The sequence below is a fragment of the Pseudophryne corroboree genome, chromosome 5, assembly GCF_028390025.1.
Source record: "Pseudophryne corroboree isolate aPseCor3 chromosome 5, aPseCor3.hap2, whole genome shotgun sequence".
Classification (NCBI taxonomy): Eukaryota; Metazoa; Chordata; class Amphibia; order Anura; family Myobatrachidae; genus Pseudophryne; species Pseudophryne corroboree.
Window position 1 is genome coordinate 436,710,901 of NC_086448.1, and position 19,346 is coordinate 436,730,246.

The 19,346-nt window shown below is 46.7% G+C and overlaps 1 protein-coding gene across 2 annotated transcripts in view; it reads left to right on the top strand.

The window, feature by feature from the left end:
• Positions 1 to 19,346, top strand: part of RPRD1A (regulation of nuclear pre-mRNA domain containing 1A) — a 448,635-nt gene that overhangs the window by 100,421 nt on the left and 328,868 nt on the right. For both annotated transcript variants that reach the window (XR_010177745.1, XM_063922817.1), the window contains exon 2: positions 9,606 to 9,735. Coding sequence is in view for 1 of the 2 variants with exons in the window: in XM_063922817.1 (XP_063778887.1) it covers positions 9,606 to 9,735 (130 nt within the window). In the remaining variant the exon portion in view is untranslated. The remainder of the gene's footprint in view (positions 1 to 9,605; positions 9,736 to 19,346) is intronic.

Here is a 19,346-nt window from a genome sequence, read left to right on the forward strand (position 1 = left end):
TCCTGCACTGTTACTTGGTTAAGTATTCTGGTTTGTTCGGCTGTTGCTGTTCATGTTTCAAGTTTGGTTAGCATGGCTTTCCCATTGTTCTGTGTGCTGGTTCGTAATCTCACAACTATCTTTATCATCTCAAAGTATGTCCGTCTCCTCGGGCACCGTTTCCTAGACTGGGTCTTGTAGGAGGGCATAGAGGGAGGAGCCAGGGCACACTATCAAATTCTTAAAGTGCCCAAGGCTCCAAGTGGACTTGTCTATACCCCATGGTAATAAATGTCTCAATAGTCCCAGTATCATCTACAGACTACGAGAAAAGGATTTGCGGGTAGGTAATTAAAATCCGTTTGTTTTTTTTCCCTTGCACCATGGGGTTTTCAAAGCAGAAAACCCTGCGTGCACTTTTTAAAAATTGGAAACCATAGATATTGTGAGTGCAAATACCAGTGGTAATCCTAAATTGGGCCTTAATGCTCTGATGAATGCCCATTTTAAAGCAATGCAGGAAGTTTCATTGAAATTGACAGTGGTCCTGGTGGCAATTGCTTCTGCCAGAAGGGTTGGAGAATTTCAGGCATTGTGCAAGAAACTTTTTGGTTTTTAAATATCTACAAGAATAAAGTGATTCTCAGAACCAATCCAACTTTCTTACCAAAAATTATATATTAATTTCTTATCAGTCAGTAGGTTACTTAGGAATATGGAATTTGAAGGTGTATAAGAACCAAATGGCCAATCAAGTCTGCCCAAGTACATGCGCGCACACACACTAAGGTTCATTTTTGTTGGGAATAGTTAATCTACCAGTATATTTTTGGATTGTGGGAGGAAACCCACAGAAGTACGGGAAGAATATACAAACTCCACACAGTTCAGTGGTGGGTACCAACCCATGACCTAAGTGCTGTGAGGCAGTGATGCTAACCATTACACCATCCATACTGCCCTATAGTGTTGGCATCTATTTTTCCAGTAGAAGGACAAGAGCAGAAGCTACATTAACTAGATCTGGTGAGAACAAATACTGTTTTCATAACAAACCAAAACAAGCAAGCCACTTTTAGGAGGAATTAAGATGTAGTCCTACATGCAAGAAGTGTGGGCATGAAGTGTTATAAAATCTTGATCAAAAAGGCCTCTGCGACAGATCTTTGCTGGACAGCAGTCTTGCACAACTATCCACACCTTTTCTCATGATCACTTGGATATATTCTTAAATGACTCCTTGTGAAACATGATCTCCTCTCAGCCACTTAAATGTTTAGAATGCAGTGTTTTTCTATTTATGTAGCGCACTTCCTGCCTTAAATATATCTCAATATTGTTTGCTATAGGCTATTGAAGGAGAAAAATGAATTTATAAATATTTCCTTTTAAATGGCATAGCAGAGAAGCCCAGATTTACCTCCCATGTTATTTCTCTTACGTCCTAGAGGATGCTGTGGTCCATATTAGTACCATGGGGTATAGACGGGTCCACCAGGAGCCATTGGCACTTTGACAGTTTAATAGTGTGGGCTGGCTCCTCCCTCTATGCCCCTCCTACCAGACTCAGTTTAGAAATTGCGCCCGGAGGAGCCGGTCACAGCTAGGGGAGCTCTACAGAGCTTTCATAGAAAAAGTTTATTTTAGAGTTTATTTTTGTACAGGAGGCTGTTAGCAACAGCCTGCCTGGAACATGTCCACTTTGCGGGGTCTGAGCCACTGTCTCCGCTGACTGGACATTGAGCTCCAGAGGGGACAGATCATGCCCCGCCACAGGGGAACGCTCACCCCAGCAGCCAGCCGCCACCCCTTTGCAGAGCTGAATTGTGGCGAGTGAGTCACTGTCCCCCCTTACAAGCGGGGGGTCAGTGTGAAGATGGCGGCTTAAGGGTAGGAGCGCAGTATTAACTGCACTCCCGGACGGCTCAGCGGTACTTCGGTGGGGCGCCCTGAGCCAGCACCTGACCCTACACTGACCAAATAAAGCCTGTCGGGGTCTGCGGATCTCAGCCAGCACAAAATCCTTAGGCCAGTATAATCTCAGAAGAGCGGGAACACAGCGCCACTAAGGGGGCGGAGCTTCTCAGAGCGGACCCAGCAGCGTTCAGTGCCATTTTCCTGCCTGCAGACACACTGCCAATGGAAGAATAGTCCCTCCAGAGCACCTCCAGCTATCTGGTACCAGGGGGTTGTAGAAGGGAGGGGAGGCTGTGTAAAGGCTGTGTCACCTATTAAGGGACACAGTGCTGGTTTGGAGTCTCCCTATACCTATAATAGCGCTGTGTGTGTTGGTTGGCTCCAATCTCTGTGTCTCTCTGCCATTCTTGGGGGGGAAACTCTGCCCAGTACCCTGTGTGTATGTGGGGTGATTGGTGTGATATTGCAAACATGTCTAGAGACTCTGTTTCATATGCGGAAGAGTATTTATCTTCCCAGGAAGATCCCATCCCATGTAATCAGGATTGCACTGTTGTAGCGCAGATCTCAGCTAGAGAGCCGGAATGGTTAGCCTCTCTTAGGGTGGACTATTTCTCAGATTTCTGAAAGGCTTGCTAGAACTGAGCATGCCACTCAGGTACTGCAATCCTCTATGGTTGTATGGTCTGATACTGCTTCCTCGGGGTCCCCTGAGGTACATTCTGACAAATGTGCACTTGCCAAAATGATGCAAGATGACATGGACACCGATTCTGACACTGCAGACGGTGACGGGGATTTGTCGAGGGGGACGGCATCACTTGCTAAGGGGGTGCAGTTGATGATTGAGGCATGAGGGATGTGTTACACAACTCCTGAGCAGGTTGAGGAGGCCTTTTTCACAGACATTTAAAAGCCCCCCTCACCTTCCCAGCATCTAAGGAATTAAATGCTATCTTTGAAAAAGCCTGGGAAAATCCGGAGAAAAAAATCCAGATCCCTAAGATGGTCTTGTTTGCTTTTCCCTTCCCAGAGGAAGATAGAAAAAAGTGGGAGTTTCTGCCGATAGTCGACGCCTCTGCCTCTAGGCTGTCCAAACAGGTAGTATTACCAGTCCCGGGATCTACCGCGTTGAAGGACCCGGCAGATCGCAAGGTGGACGCTACGCTAAAATCCATTTACACGGCTTCAGGGGCTATACTGCGGCCAACTATAGCCTGTGCTTGGATTTCTAAGGCTATTGCCAGGTGGTCAATCTCTCTGCAGGAGAAATTGGCTACGATGGATAAAGGTGATCTAGATTTATTTTTACGTAGTATTCAGGATTCTGCATGGTTCCTGGTAGACTCCATGAAGGACCTGGGTTCCATGGCTGCGGCGATCTCCGTGTCCGTCTCTGCTCGCAGGGGTCTCCGGATGCGCCAATGGTCTGCGGACGCGGAATCCAGGAAGAGCGTGGAAGGCCTACCGTATACAGGTCAGGCTCTCTTTGGGGAGGCGCTGGATGCGTGGATTGCTACGGCTACCGCGGGTAAGTCTCCTTTTCTCCCCTCAGCTGCGCCGGCTACGAAGAAGCCTTTTGCACCAGCCACGTCACTGACCACGAGGCCTAGAAAGAATAAGCATTCGAACACCTTCAGAGGTGGTCGTGCTAAAGGAAAGAAGCCTGCTCCCGCTGGCTCCCAGAACCAGAAGCCTGCTTCCGATACCCCAAAGTCCTCCACATGACGGTGGACAGCTAGGCCTGGAGGAATGTCAGGTGGGGGCAAGACTCCGGCATTTCAGCCACGTCTGGGTGTCATCTGGCCTGGACCCCTGGGTACTGGATATAGTGTCCAGATGGTACAGGTTGGAGTTTCAAGATCTCCCACCTCACCGTTTCTTCAAGTCAGGCTTGCCGGCTCTGCCGGCAGACAGAGCAATTCTTCTGGAAGCTATCCAAAAATTGGTGGTATTCAGGGTCATTGTTCCAGTTTCACCTCATCGGTGGAACAAAGGTTACTATTCAAACCTTTTTGTGGTACCGAAGCCGGATGGTTCGGTATGGCCAATACTGAACTTAGTCTCTGAACCGCTACCTCAGGGAGTTCAAATTCAAGATGGAGTCTCTGAGAGCTGTCATCTCAGGTCTGACGGAGGGGGAATTCCTGGTGTCCCTGGACATCAAGGATGCGTACCTCCACATTCCCATTTGGTCACCGCTTCAGGCATACCTCAGGTTTGCACTGTTGGACGACCACTATCAGTTTCAGGCGCTGCCGTTTGGCCTTTCCACAGCACCAAGGGTCTTCACCAAGGTGATGGCGGAAATGATGGTTCTCCTACGCAAGCAAGGGGTGAACATAATTCCGTATCTGGACGATCTCCTGATCAAGGCGTCGTCCAGGAAGAAGTTGTTGCGATCCATTGCTCTCACGACACATCTGATCAAGGAGTACGGTTGGATCCTGAACCTTCCAAAGTCTCATCTGGAGCCGACAAGGAGGCTGTCTTTCCTGGGGATGATCCTAGACACGGAAGGGCAGAGGGTGTTTCTGCCGGTGGAGAAATCATCGGTGATTCAAACAATGGTCCAGGATTTCTTAAAGCATTCCCGGGTAACGGTTCATCAGTGCATCCGCCTTCTGCGGAAGATGGTTGCCTCCTACGAGGCTCTACAGTACGGAAGGTTTCATGCTCGATCCTTTCAGCTGGATCTATTGGACCAGTGGTCGGGATCTCACCTACACATGCATCAGAGGATTCGTCTGTCACCGAAAGTCAGGATTTCGCTCCTCTGGTGGCTACAACTACCACACCTTCGGGAAGGCCAAAGGTTCAGAAGTTCAAGACTGGATCCTTCTAACCACGGATGCAAGTCTAAGAGGTTGGGGAGCAGTCGCTCAGGGGGAATCCTTCCAAGGAAGGTGGTCGGGTCAGGAATCCCTTCTCCCATTCTGGAACTAAGAGCCGTATACAATGGCCTTCGGTAAGCAGCTCACCTTCTACAGCAGGAGTGGGGAACCTTTGGTCCTCCACCTGTTGTTGAACTACATATACCAGCATGCCCTGCTACTGTTTTGCTATTTCACCATACTAAAACTATTGCAGGGCATGCTGGGATGTTTATTTCAACCACAGCTGGAGGGCCGCAGGTTCTCCACCCCTGTTCTACAGGATCGGGCTGTTCAGGTGCAGTCGGACAACGTGACCACAGTGGCCTACATAAACTGACAAGGTGACGAAGACCAGGGCTGCCATGTCAGAGGTGTCAAGAATCCTCCTCTGGGCACGCGGTGGCGATGTCAGCAATCTTCATTCCGGGTGTAAACAACTGGGAAGCAGACTTCCTCAGCAGACACCACTCCATCCAGGAGAGTGGGGCCTCCATACGGAGGTGTTCGAGGAAGTAACCGGTTGGTGGGGGGTTCCTCACATAGACATGATGTCCTCCCACCTCAACAAGAAGCTGCGGAGGTACTATTCCCGGTCGAGAGACCGACAGGCAGTGGCGGTGGACGCACTGGTAACACCGTGGGTGTTCACGTCAGTGTATATGTTCCCTCCGCTTCCTCTGATACCAAAAGTTCTTCAACTGGTAAGAAGAACAAAGGTTCTGGCAATCCTCATTGCGCCGGACTGGCCAAGGAGGGCTTGGTACTTTGCACATATGGTAATTGAGGACTCACGGAAGGAGAATATATAAAAAGAGGAGGAGTTGAATAAAATCATGCCAGTTCAAGTACTTCAGTTCGGATATTAATATAAGAATTTCATCCTAAAGGAAGGAACGGAGCAATTTCGTATCCTTCATTATGGCCTGTGGGGTTTAATGTATTGTGTGAAGTTAATTAATATGACTGCCCTGTTCCTTGTGTGCTCTCCTTGCTGCTCATCAGGCTTGTGTTGCCCCTTGGCACTAACCATCTCACCCATCCAGTCCATGAGGCTCATTCATCAAGTTTTAGCATTGATAAATGTGCCCCCTTGTTAGAAACAGGTTTGATTCAAAATGCTGGCGGTTAGGATGGCGGCGGTCAGAATACCAACCACGGCATCTTGACAGTGAGTATCCCAACAGGGAAGGTAAGTATACTTCCCTTCCCCCTATGGCCCCCTAACCCTAACTCTCTGTTCCCGCAGCCTAACCCTCCACCCCCGCGGCTTTCCTCTCCGGCAGCCCGGCAGTGTCTCGTTCGGGATCCCGGGTATCAGGATGCCAGCGCTGGGATTGAGACCCCAGTCAGAATGCTGGTGCCAGCATTCCAACCTGTGTCGGGATTCCGGCATCGGTATTTCGTCTGCCGGGATCCCTGACTGGATCCCTTAGAAACATGGCCCCTGTTACTTCTAAGCCCAACATATTGTCCCCCAGATTCAATTCTACATCACCATGCCCTGGTCTCAACAAGACCATTGCCTTCAACAGCAACTTCTGTTTGAATCTTTGCTTCTAAGTAATCCTGATTTTATCTCTAAACAATGTTTTTCACCAAAATTAGCTGCCTAACCTTCCAGTTTTCATGTGTTGTTTTTATGTAATGTTTATCTTACCTCTATTACTGTATGTCGCTTTCTTTATTCCGTATTTTGTACAGATGTAGCCACACTACTGCGTATGCATTGCGGCAAAGATGACAGCTGTTATATTCATTCCCCGATGTGTATCACATATCTGTGTATTGCTTATTTCATCTGTTGTAACCTTTAGTTCACCCAAGATGGCTATATCGTCTGGTACTGTTGGTGGGATACGCAATCCCTGAAATTTATGATTTTTTATTCTTGTTTCTGTTATATAATTTGCACTTTGTGGGAATCTCGTGTTTTTGTAATATGACAAAAACATTGGTTGGCACACACTAATAATAATCATCCAACTGCCTGTGTGCTCTCAATGTTACCGAACCAGTAGCATCCATATAGTTTAATGAGTAGAAAGTGCACTTACCAGGGACATCTTGCAAAACGTTTTACTGTAATTTACAAAATACAGATCATATTATGTCGACTTTTTGACACGTAACGTTGCCGCCATCAGCACACCATATCCAAAGGGATCACATAGGTGTTTTGTAATATGCAGAGAAGTATAATCACATCTCTGCATATTCCTTTTCCCACCCATAGTAACCTATGTTGTGTGCCCAAGATTTGCTGCTGCACTCTGTACTTTCATGGGTGGGAAGAATAGTGAGTAGAAATTATGATTCTGTGGGTACAGTATCTTGTCTGTATTTTGTATGTCGTACTATGGTATCTCATAATTTATTTTGCTTTTGTTTTGTATTTTATAATCAGCAACTCCCCAACGTGTAACCATTACCCACTGTGTCCTATATATTTTCCCAATATGGTTGCCTCAACTGGTACTTTTGTGGGTGGGATGAACATATTTTGTATTTTATATTCACCAGCTGTAACCATTATAGTGTGCTCAAGATGGCTGCCCTCTATGCAGTATGCTTCGTTTTCCCTGCAAATACTAAGCGCTTTGAGTCCTTTTAGAGAACAGCACTATATAAATAAAGATTATAATTATTATTATATTGAAATATCCAAAATTATTATTATTCCCATTGGTTTGGGGGGTGGGGTCACAGAGTTCGCTTGATCATCCCTGAGACCATGAAAGCAATGTATAATGTATATGAGAGGAGATGGATCCACAGTTAAAAGAAATGAGGGGATTACAGGATACAGGACAGTATTGCATATCTAAAGTAGCAAGAGATGGGGGTGAATAAGAACAGAGTTTACATGTAATGCCGGGGGGGGGGGGGGGGGCAGATTTGATTACATTTATCAACATTATTTTGAATTTAATAAGTGATCTTCTCCCTCCTGGCTATAAGACAGATTTGCGAGTAATAAGGTTAGGAGGGTCAACCTGTTTCCTAGATTTAGCAATTAAGCCACCTAGCTTTTACAAATACTGTATATGTGCAAGGCTAGTTTTTCTGTATGTGGATGAGGTGATAGAGTAGGAATGTCCAAGGGTATTTCTGAATAGGGAATGGAATAGTAAGACATTAAGGGATTTATCTTATCTTAGAAAAGGGAGATTTTCAGGCAGAACCATATATGTATAAACGAGCCTGTTTGACCACAGCCCTGCCAGCACAAAGGAGAGGTGCTAGAATACATTTGATGGGGTGGTACCAGGATACCGGCAGTCAAAATACTAACAGCAGCATCCCGACACCTACTTGATACACATGGTATGCCTATCCAACTCGCCGTCCTGTCCCGCAGCCTGACCCTAACCCCTCTCACCTGTCTGTAGCCTAACTCGGGAGGTGGTGCCTAACTCTAACCTCTCTCCCCGGTGGTGCCTAACCCTAATCCTCCCTCCCCGCAGGATAACCCTAACACTTTCTCCCACAGCCTAACCCTCCACCCGCAGCCTAAACCTAACAAGCCCCCCTGTGGATTACCTGTGTGCAGTACCCAAGGCCTTCCTTTGGGATCCCGGTGTTAGGGATTTCCAGCACGGATATTGTGATCCATGCATTGGAATACTGAGCCGTGCCGAAAGTCGGGATCCTGACCAGATCCCTATTTGATAATAAACACTGTACTGTATGCATTCTCTTTTAACCATAGTAGAGATCAAGCTAGATACCACTGCATCCATGATGGGATCAGTAGGATTTTATGACGATCAGGATGCCGGCATCCCGATCGTCAGCATGCCGGCAGTAGGCACGAGCGCACAGAAACCCCTCGCGGGCTCAGTGCCCATGCTGTGGGCTCGCTGCGCTCACCACAGGTTCTATTCCCACTCTATGGGTGTCATGGACACCCATGAATGGGAATAGCCCCTCTTAGCCGGGATTCTGGCTGTTGGCATTGTCGGCGGTAGCGATCCTGTCATCGGTATCTTGACTGCTGGGATCCCGACTGCCAGCAACTTGACTGCATAACTTGATATCCTTCCGGGAATCCTCGTCTGGGGGTGAATTCAAGTCCCTTTCTCATTTTCTATCATGCTTCTATAGTTGAATGTACTGTACTGCCAAGGATGAACAGAGTAGAGAGCAGAGCCATACCTCTATACCATAGGTTCTCAAACTCGGTCCTCAGGACCCCACACAGCGCATGTTTTGCAGGTAACCCAGTAGGTGCACAGGTATTAATTACTCACTGACACATTTTAAAAGGTCCACAGGTGGAGCTAATTATGTCACTTGCGATTCTGTGAGACCTGCAAAACATGCACCGTGTGGGGTCCTGAGGACCGAGTTTGAGAACCTGTGCTCTATACAATAGAATAGAAAGGCAGTGGCATCCAAGAGAACAGGTTACATGAAGGGTGTTTTCAGGCAGGAGAACCCCCACAAAATGTTTAAGCTGGAAGGATTTTTAGAACCTTGGGGTGAATGCTGGATATTTAGAAGAAATCTCTTCAAAGGAGAGGATTGTTCCATGGGTAAATGGCTCCTCAGCAAAGTGTGTACCAGATGTATGTCTTCTTCCAGAGAAGGCAGTAGAGAGTACGTGATTTACGTGTTTTTAATGGTGTCATTGATTGAGCACATTTTAGTGAACAGTTTTATAAAATGTGTTTTTTTTAAAATACATTAATACATTTGTAGTATAGTGGTTTATTTGAAAATAAGTTATGCAGACCTTTGTTTTAATAAACCTACTGTATATTGACTTATTTAATATTTACAGCTTTTGTGTACTCAGTTGAAATGCTTAACCTTTCTCTTTTCTACTTTTAGCGAAACCAACTAGAAAACTGACTTTTCTATATTTGGCAAACGATGTTATTCAAAATAGCAAGAGAAAAGGACCTGAATTTACAAAAGACTTTGCACCTGTTATTGTGGATGCATTTAAACATGTTTCAAGGTACTGTTGTCTTTTTCCCTCTTAGTCAGCTACAGTATACAGTACGATTAGTCTAAAAGTAGCTTCTCACAATGTCAGATAGGTGGTTGATAAATTTATTCCCTACTGCTAGTTAGTTAACATGTACACCATAAAGATCATCATCCTATTCTGTCAATATTTATGAATTGCTTCATGTCAATAAAAAAAAAAAGTTTTTCCATTTTTACTGCGGCACTCACAAAAAAGAAGAGGGCAATTATATTGCTTAATTACTCTGCACTCCATTATAGAAAAGGAAAATGTTTAAAGGGATTACATATGATATCCCAGTGGCCGGGATGCCGGTTGTCAATATACCGACAGCGGCATCCTAGAGGTGAAAATCCTGACAGCCCCCCAAAACCTAAAGCATCCCTGCCCCCCTTTCTCCCTAATCCACATTTCCCACAGCCTAAACCTAACACCCCACCCCTACAGCCTAACCCTTACCCTCCCCGGTGGTGCCTAACCCTTATACCCCCCCTCCCCGCAGCCTAACCCTCCCTCCCCTGCAGCCTAACCTTCCAGTTTGCCTAACCCTAACAACCCCGCAGCCTAACTCTAACCTTCCCTCCGCAGCCTAATTCTAAATCCCCCCCCCCCCCCCATCCGCAGCTTAGCAGTAGTGAAGTCTGGTGCCAGCTTAATCGAGATTCCGGCGTTTGTCATCCCGACACTGACATTTCAGTTGAGTCCGGCATCCCGCCGACTGCTGGGATGCCGAACGCCGGTATATTAATCGCATCCCGTTTATAGAAAGTGTTGGTTAATAATAGTTTGTTGAAAAAAATTGTATAAGCCACTTACGGGAATAATGTTATTTGCTTTCCACCATAACCCCAGGTGCGAAGTAGAAGTAGTCCTAGCAAATATTTAATGGGTATCATGTAAAATAGATTGCCATGCATCAGCCAAATCTATATTTCTGTTAGGTCCTAGATGATGCTGGGGTCCATTTTAGTACCATAGGGTATAGACTGTTCCGCAGGAGCCTTCGGCACTTTAAGACTTTTCAACAGTGTGAACTGGCTCCTCCCTCTATGCCCCTCCTCCAGACCTCAGTTTAGAAAATGTGCATCCAGTCTCCTGGGCACACTAGTGGAGCTCTACAGAGCTTTGCTGGAAAAAGACTTTCTTAGGTTTTTTTATTTTACAGGGAAGCTGCTGGCAACAGCTTCCCTGCTTCCTGGGACTTAGGAGGGGGGGAAGTAAGAACCAACTTCTCAAGGTTCTGCTTCCGCTGACAGCACACCATTAGCTCCTGAAGTGTACTGAACACATGCCAAGCCTGGCCAGCATTCACTCCCACAGCACTGCCGCCACCCCCTAACAGAGTCAGAAGGCTGGTGAGTATATTACCGAGTCCTGCAGAGAGGGGATCCTCCGGTCATCGTTGGCGGCATACAGGTACACGCGCAGCGCGTGCCATGTCTCTCAGCACAAGGGTGCAGAGCGCGGGGAAGGGGGGGGCGCGCTCTGAGGGCATGTTTTAAAACCTTACTCTCACTGGCAAAAAGGGTACATACATGTACAGCTGCTGATGTGCCATCCCCAGCCAGTATAAATATTACATTGCTGAGGCTGAAGGGCGGGGCTTCTCTTCAGACTTGCCAGAACACTCACTGGGTGCCATTTTCTCCTGCAGAAACTCCAGTGTGAAGCTCCTGAACGCTGTTTCTCCTCATGACAACGCTGATACAAGTACAGGGTGTTACTTGTTCATTATAATTAGGTCTGTGGGCCTATTATTGCTGTATGCGCTGTAAGTGGGTAATATTTCCACAATTCACAATAAGGCGCAGTGTGTGGACTGGCAAATCCCTCTGTATCTCTCTGACAGACTTTAGTGTGGGTCTGTCTCCAATAGCTCCCCTGTGTGATAGGTGTGTGTGTGTGTGTGTGTGTGTGTGTGTGTGTGTGTACAAGTTTGTAACATGTCAGACATTGGGGAGGGTTCTTCCCAGGAAGAACCCATTTTAGATGCACAAGAGGGTAATGTGGTGGCCCTTCCCTCTCAGAAGGAGCCTGAGTGGGTGAGAATGTTGCAAAAGATGTCAATGCTTGCAAAGAAATTCTCTGAGTTTGAACAACAGACTAAATATTGGAGGCAGTCTGTGGAGGATGCACTGTTTACTGACCCCTCCATATCATCCACTCGGGTCCCATCCAGTTCCCAGAAAAGGTCTCTGGCCCAGATAATGCAAGGGGACACAGAAACAGATTCCGACTCTGACGTCGACACTGGGGATTTGAGAGGGGTAGACCCCAAATTAGCCAAAAGCGTACAATGTATGATAGTCTCTATAAAGGACATGTTGGAGTTTCCTGAAACAAGAAGCAAGAAAGGAGTCAAAGTCATCCCATACTTGGACGATCTCCTCATAAAAGTGAGATCCAGGGAGAAACTAGTGCAGAACATTGCACTTTCCCTGACGGTGCTTCAACAGCACGGTTGGATCATAAACCTTCCAAAATCACAATTGGAACCCACAATGAGGTTATCATTTCTGGGAATGATATTGGATACGGAAGCGCAGAAAGCATTCCTACCGGTGGAAAAGGCTCTGGAGTTCCAGAGGATTGTCAAACAAGTTTTAAAACCAGCACGCGTATCGATTCATCAGTGCATCCGCCTGCTGGGAAAGATGGTAGCGGCCTACGAGGCTCTACAATTTGGCCGATTCCATGCCAGATTGTTCCAATGGGACCTACTGGACAAGTGGTCCGGATCGCACCTACACATGCACCGGAGGATAATCCTGTCAACAAAAGCCACTATTTCACTCTTGTGGTGACTTCAGAGTTCTCACCTCCTGGAGGGACGCAGGTTCGGGATTCAGACTTGGATCCTGGTGACCACAGATGCAAGCCTCCGAGGTTGGGGAGCAGTCACGCAAGGGGAAAGCTTCCAAGGACAATGGTCAAGTCAAGAAGTACTCCTTCACATAAACATTCTGGAGTTGAGAGCTGTGTACAACAGCCTTCATGAAGCGGCACACCTTCTTCAAGGTCGTCCCATAGAGATCCAGTCAGACAATGTAACGGCAGTAGCTTACATAAACCGCCAGGGCGGAACAAAAAGCAGAGCGACAATGGCAGAGGTGACAAAGATACTCCTCTGGGCAGAAAGACATGCAAAAGATCTGTCGGCAATTTTCATTCCGGGAGTGGACAACTGGGAAGCAGACTTCCTCAGCAGACACTCTCCATCCAGGAGAATGGGGCCTCCACCCAGAAGTCTTTGCAGAGGTAGCAGATCGTTGGGGCGTTCCTCAAGTAGATATGATGGCATCACATCTCAACAAGAAGCTTCAGAAATGTTGTTTCAGGTCGAGAGACCCACAAGCAATAGCAATGGATGCACTGGTGACCCAGTGGGTGTTTCAGTCGGTGTATCTGTTCCCTCCACTTCTATTAATACCAAAAGTTCTCAAGATCATCAGAAGAGCAAGGGTTCGAGCAATTCTCATTGCTCCAGACTGGCCAAGGAGGGCTTGGTATCCAGATCTTCAGTAGTTATTACTGGAAGATCCTCAGCCTCTTCCTCTTCGCGAGGACCTGCTTCAGCAGGGGCCATTTGTTTAGCAAGACTTACCGCGGCTGCGCTTGATGGCATGGCTGAGCGCCAGATCCTAGCCCGTAAGGGTATTCCCAATGAAGTCATTCCCACACTTATTCTGGCCAGGAAAGGAGTAACGGCCAAACATTACCATTGTATTTGGAGAAAATATGTATCTTCGTGTGAATCCAAGAAGTCTCCTGCGGTGGAGTTTAAATTAGGACGTCTTCTCCTATTTCTACAGGCGGGTGTGGATGCTGGCTTAAGATTATGGTCTATCAAGGTCCACATTTCGGCCTTGTCCATTTTCTTTCAGAAACAGTTGGCTTCCCTTCCTGAGGTCCAGACGTTCGTGAAGGTGGTTCTGGGCATCCAACCTCCCTTTGTGCCTCCTGCGGCGCCATGGGATCTTAATGTGGTATTGCAGTTCCTTAAATCGGACTGGTTTGAGCCTCTACAAGAGGTAGAGTTGAAGTTTCTCACTTGGAGAGTGGTCATACTGTTGGCCTTGGCCTCAGGCAGACGAGTGTCGAAATTAGAGGCTCTGTCACACAAGAGTCCTTAATTGATTTTTCATGTAGATAGAGCTGAACTGCGAACGCATCAGCATTTTCTTCAAAAGGTTGTCTTATTTCCATATCAACCAACCTGTGGTGGTGCCAGTGGCTTCTGACACCTCAGCCGTTTCAAAAGTCCTTGGATGTCGTCAGAGCGTTGAGGACTTATGTTGCAAGAAAGGCCCTGATAAGGAAAACAGAATCTTTGTTTGTCCTCTGACTCCAACAAGATTGGGGGTCCTGCTTCTAAGCAGACTATTGCGCGCTGGATCAGAGGTACCATTCAGCACGCTTATTCCACGGCAGGATTGCCGTTACCGAGTTCGGTAAAGGCCCCTCTACAAGGAAAGTGGGCTCTTCCTGGGCGACTGCCCGGGGTGTCTCGGCATTGCAATTTTGCCGAGCAGCTACTTGGTCAGGGGCAAACATGTTTGCTAAGTTTTACAGGTTTGACACCTTGGCTGCTGACGACCTTCAGTTTGGTCAGTCAGTTCTACAGGAACATTAGCACTTTCCCGCCCGTACTGGGAGCTTTGGTACATCCCCATGGTACTAAAATGGACACCAGCATCCTTTAGGATGTAAGAGAAAATAGGATTTTAATTACCTACCGGTAAATCCTTTTCTCGTAGTCCGTAGAGGATGCTGGGCGCCCGCCCAGTGCTCATTTTTCCTGCAGAATTACGTTTTATCTTTTTACACAGGTTCTCATGTGTTAAGATGTTCACAGCTGTTGCGCTGTGCATGCACGTTAGCATGGGTTATGTTGAAAGCCATGTTAGGCGGCATGTTTTTTGTATGGTGTGAGCTGGTGTGAATCTCTCCACTAGTTTAATGTAAATTCTTCTCTCGAAGTTGTCCGTCTCCTCGGGCACAGTTCCTATACTGAGGTCTGGAGGAGGGGCATAGAGGGAGGAGCCAGTTCACACTGTTGAAAAGTCTTAAAGTGCCAAAGGCTCCTGCGGAACCGTCTATACCCCATGGTACTAAAATGGACCCCAGCATCCTCTACGGACTACGAGAAAAGGATTTACCGGTAGGTAATTCAAATCCTATTTTATGTATTCCAGGTGTAAATCTATCACATAAGCGATCAGTGCAGAGCTGGATGCATATGCCTCATCATATGGGTGTAAATTTGCTATTTTTTGTACTGCTTTTAAGACCCCAATGTTTGCCATCAACTCAGTATTAGTCCCATGTGTCTGTTCCATATAATCCTTCTCTATATTGTGTGTCTGTGTCTCTGTCTCTATTCTCCTCAATTTTCTAGCAGTATTAATCAGTAGAGATATGGAACTCCTTTAATTGATGGTTAATTAATTTGTTAAACCTACAATTATGATGAATATTGAAAGTTCCACTGTAATTATGCAGTACCATCATTAAAGTAGTTTAGAATGAAGTAACTGCTTAATTAAAGACTACCACATTTCTATTATAATTGGGGGAGGCAATTAAAACTGATGTGTAGTTCTGTTTTGCGTTATCACCAAATATATGGCAGCACCAATGCTTGCACATAAATAAAAGTGGTCACAAGTGGACAAATTCAGTGAAACAATGTTGATAATTTGCAACAGTAATAGTTTTGGGTTTTTTCCATTAGTTTTTCATTTAATGTCTGTTGATAACATAACTTGCTTTTGAGAAGTCTGTGTCCTCATTACAAAGTATATTCTCAAAAAAATTAGCAGTGCTTTTACAACTATTTCTTCTAATCTCAATAAATAGAAAATATACACCTCTACTGCGTTCCTTTTTACACAGCCCAGGATCACACCACCAAGTTTCACCTGTTTTTGTATTTAATGTTAGAGATACATTATTTTGTTTCCTATGCCAAAGGATAGACCGAATGGTTCATTTGTTTTTCTACAAATTGACTTTATGTAAGTCAGCCAAAAACAAACACATGCCACATCTACATGGATTTTGAATTTATGCTGCCATAAAGTCGTTTCAGCATAATACAAATGCCTGGTATTATATTTCAAGACGTATCTAGCTGAAAAGTGTAAAAGTAATTTTATGGCATGCGCCTCTTTTTTTTCACTGAGCCCCTCAATTTTCTCATACCTCCTAGAGGATGCTGGGGATGCTTCAAGAACCATGGGGTTTAGACGGGATCCACAGGAGACATGGGCACTTTAAGACTTTAAAAGGGGTGTAAACTGGCTCCTCCCTCTATGCCCCTCCTCCAGACTCAAGTTAGATTCTGTTCCCAGTGAGACTGGATCCACACTAAGAAGCTCTCCAGAGTGTCTCAGAAAAAATACTTTGTTAGGTTTACTATTTTCAGGGATACCTGCTGGCAATAGGCTCCCTACATCGTGGGACTGAGGGGAGAGAAGCAGACCTACTTCGCTGAGTTCAAAGGCTCTGCTTCTTAGGCTACTGGACACCATTTGCTCCAGAGGGTCCGATCACTTGGTGCGCCTAGCTGCTCGTTCCCGGAGCCGCGCCGTCACCCCCCTTGCAGAGCCAGAAGATAGAAGCCGGGTGAGTATTAGAAGATCAGAAGACTTCAGTGACAGCAGAAGACGGCTTGTTGAGGTACCGCGCAGCGCGCCATGCTCCCACTTACAGAACGGCACTGCAGGGCGCAGGGGGGGCGCCCTGGGCAGCATAAATCCTCAATTTAGCCACTGGCAGAAAGAGTATAACGTGCCTGGGCACTAATTACAGACCCCCGCCAGTATAAAGATATAAAATTAAGCGGGACTGAAGCGTGCCATTAAGGGGGCGTGGCTTAGCCCTCACAGCTCTGACCAGCGCCATTTTCTCTTCACAGAAGCTGCAAGAGACGCTGAGCCTGGCCTCCCACACTGCTGTACAAGTAACGGTGCAAAACGAGGGGGAAGCGCAAGTGATTTGGTGCTAATTATTTGAATGTAAAAGCGCTAACAGGTCTGGGCAGTATTTTACTCACTTCAGAACCGGGATAGGTGCTGGGTTGTGAGCTGGCAGAACTCCCTCTGTGTTTCTCTAACAGGCTTCGTTGTGGGTCTGTCTCCTATAGCCCCAGTGTGGTTGTGGGTGTAGGTACGTGTGTGTCGACATGTCTGAGGCTGAGTGCTCTTCTCAGGAGGAGGCTGGAGTGGGGATAGTAAAGGCTGTGGGAGTGACCGTGTCGGCACCGCCGACGGCTGATTGGGTAAATATGTTGAGTGTTTTGAATGCTAATGTGGCTCGGTTGACGAAGAGATTAGATAAATCTGAGTCTAAAAGCCAGACATGGAGGAAATCCATGGAAGATGCATTGTCACAAGCTCAGACCCCTTCAGGGTCACAGAAACGTGCATTTACCCAGATAACCAATACAGAAACCGACGCGGACTCTGATTCCAGTGTCGACTATAGTGATGCCAGATTAAATCCTTAACTGGCTAAGAGCATTCAGTACATGATTGTGGCACTAAAAGAAGTGTTGCATATAACAGACGACCCTGCTGTTCCTGATACTAGGGTCTGTATGTATAAAGGAAAGAAACCTGAGGCAACGTTTCTTCTTTCTCATGAACTGAACGCTCTTTTTGAAAAGGCTTTGGAAAATCCTGACAAGTAGGCACAGGTTCCCAAAAGAATTCCAGTGGCATATCCATTTCCTTTTGGGGACAGGGAAAAGTGGGAGTCAACCCCCACGGTGGATAAAGCTCTATCGCGTCTATCCAAAAAGGTGGCGCTTCCGTCTCCTGACACGGAGCCCTAAAGGATCCTACGAATCGTAAGCAGGAAAATACACTAAAATCCATTTATGTCACTACGGGTTCGCTACTCAGGCCTGCCGTTGCTTCGGCATGGGTGAGTAGCGCTATTGAAAAGTGGGCAGATAACTTGTCATCTGAGAGATTCCCTAGACAGGGATAACGTGCTTTTGACTCTGGGTCATATCAGGGACGCTGCAGCATATTTAAAAGAAGCTGTAAGGGATATTGGCCTTTTGGGATCAATGGCCAATGCCATGGCAGTCTCAGCTAGGAGAGCATTGTGGATTCATCAATGGAATGCTGATGCTGAATCTAAGAAGGCGATGGAGTCTTTACCGTTTAACGGTAGTTTCTTGTTTGGTGACGGCCTCACTGACCTGGTATCTACGGCTACCGTGGGTAAGTCGTCATTTTTACCTTATGTTCCTGCACAACAGAAGAAAACGCCCCACTATCAGATGCAGTCCTTTCGGCCCAATAAATTCAAAAAAGGACGAGGGTCCTCCTTCCTTGCTGCGAGAGGAAGAGGACGGGGAAAGAGGTCACAGGCTGTGGCAAGTTCCCAAGAGCAGAAGTCCTCTCCGGCTTCTACCAAATCCACCGCATGACGCTGGGGCTCCTCTGCGGGAGTCCGCACCGGTGGTGGCACGTCTAAAACTCTTCAGTCAGGTCTGGGTACATTCGGACCTGGATCCTTGGATATTAGAAATAATAACCCAAGGGTACATATTAGAGTTTCAAGACGTGCCCCCTCACCGATTTTTTTCAAATCGGCCTTGCCAGCTTCTCATCTAGAAAGGGAGGTAGTATGCGCGGCAATACTAAAGCTGTGTCAAAATCAAGTCATTGTCACGGTACCCCCGTCACAATGTGGGGGAGGGTTTTTATTCGAGTCTGTTCGTGGTCCCGAAGCCGAAAAAGTTCAAATTCAAGATGGAATCTCTCCGAGCAGTGATCTCCTGTCTGGAGGAGGGGGAATTTATGGTGTCGACCTAAAGGATGCTTACTTACACGTTCCCATATATCTCCCACATCAGACATACCTCAGGTTTGCTGTTAAGGATTGTCATTACCAATTTCAGACGTTGCCGTTTGGTCTATCCACGGCACCACGGATTTTCACCAAGGTTATGGCGGAAATGATGGTGCTCCTGTGCGCAAGCAGGGAATTACAATTATCCCGTACTTGGACGATCTCCTCATAAAGGCGAGATCCAAGGAGCAATTGCTGAAAAATGTTGCGCTGTCACTGACGATTCTGCAACAACATGGTTGGCTCCTAAACTTGCCTAAATCACAGTTGAGTCCGACGACACGGTTGTCGTTCCTGGGTATGATTCTGGATACAGAATTACAGAGAGTTTTTCTTCCACTGGAAAAGGAACTGGAAATACAGAACATGGTAAAACAGATTCTGAAACCGGCAAAAGTGTCAGTTCTTCAATGCACTCGTCAATTGCTGGGGAAGATGGTAGCGGCCTACGAGGCCATTCCGTATGGCAGGTTCCATGCCAGGGTGTTTCAGTGGGACCTGTTGGATAAGTGGTCCGGGTCTCACCTGGACATGCACCGTAAAATAATCCTATCTTCCAGGACCAGGATCTCCCTTCTGTGGTGGCTGCACAGTTCTCAATTTCTGGAGGGACGCAGGTTCGGGATTCAGGATTGGATCCTGGTGACCACAGATGCAAGTCTCCGAGGCTGGGGAGCAGTCACACAAGGGAGAAACTTTCAGGGAAAATGGTCAAGCCAGGAAGCTTGTCT